This window comes from Dissoconium aciculare (genome assembly GCF_010015565.1).
Source record: "Dissoconium aciculare CBS 342.82 unplaced genomic scaffold K489scaffold_28, whole genome shotgun sequence".
NCBI lineage: Eukaryota > Fungi > Ascomycota > Dothideomycetes > Mycosphaerellales > Dissoconiaceae > Dissoconium > Dissoconium aciculare.
The window spans coordinates 60,740-61,083 of NW_022984978.1; the positions used below are offsets into that span (position 1 = coordinate 60,740).

Genomic DNA, 344 nt, shown 5'->3' on the forward strand with positions numbered 1-344 from the left:
ACTTGTGGCAAGGATGGCGGAATCGGTCGGCCAAGAAGTCGGAAAAGACCTCGGACTGCGGTTGGCTGCACATGCGAAGGTGATCGGGGCGCGAGTAGCAATTTATCGATTGGATGAAGCGGAACAAGCTCTAGAGTGTCATCGGATGGCCTACTTTCTATCAGATTGGGAAAAGTCTAAAGAAGTCGAGAATTTGTACATGCGGGCGCTGCGCGGGTACGAGAAGGCATGGGGCGCGGAGCACACGTCGACGCTGGACACGGTGGGCAATCTCGGCAATCTGTACTACAGCCAAGGCAAGCTGGCGGAGGCGGAGGAGATGTACTTGCGGGCGCTGCGCGGGT

At 57.3% G+C, this 344-nt stretch overlaps 1 protein-coding gene across 1 annotated transcript in view; it reads left to right on the forward strand.

Moving 5' to 3' along the window:
• The window catches only part of K489DRAFT_405526 (purine and uridine phosphorylase), a gene marked incomplete at its 3' end in the record, with an annotated part of 3,682 nt that overhangs the window by 2,409 nt on the left and 929 nt on the right, over window positions 1-344 (forward strand). The window contains exon 4 of the mRNA XM_033607160.1: window positions 13-342. Coding sequence (XP_033454873.1) covers window positions 13-342 — 330 coding nt within the window. The remainder of the gene's footprint in view (window positions 1-12; window positions 343-344) is intronic.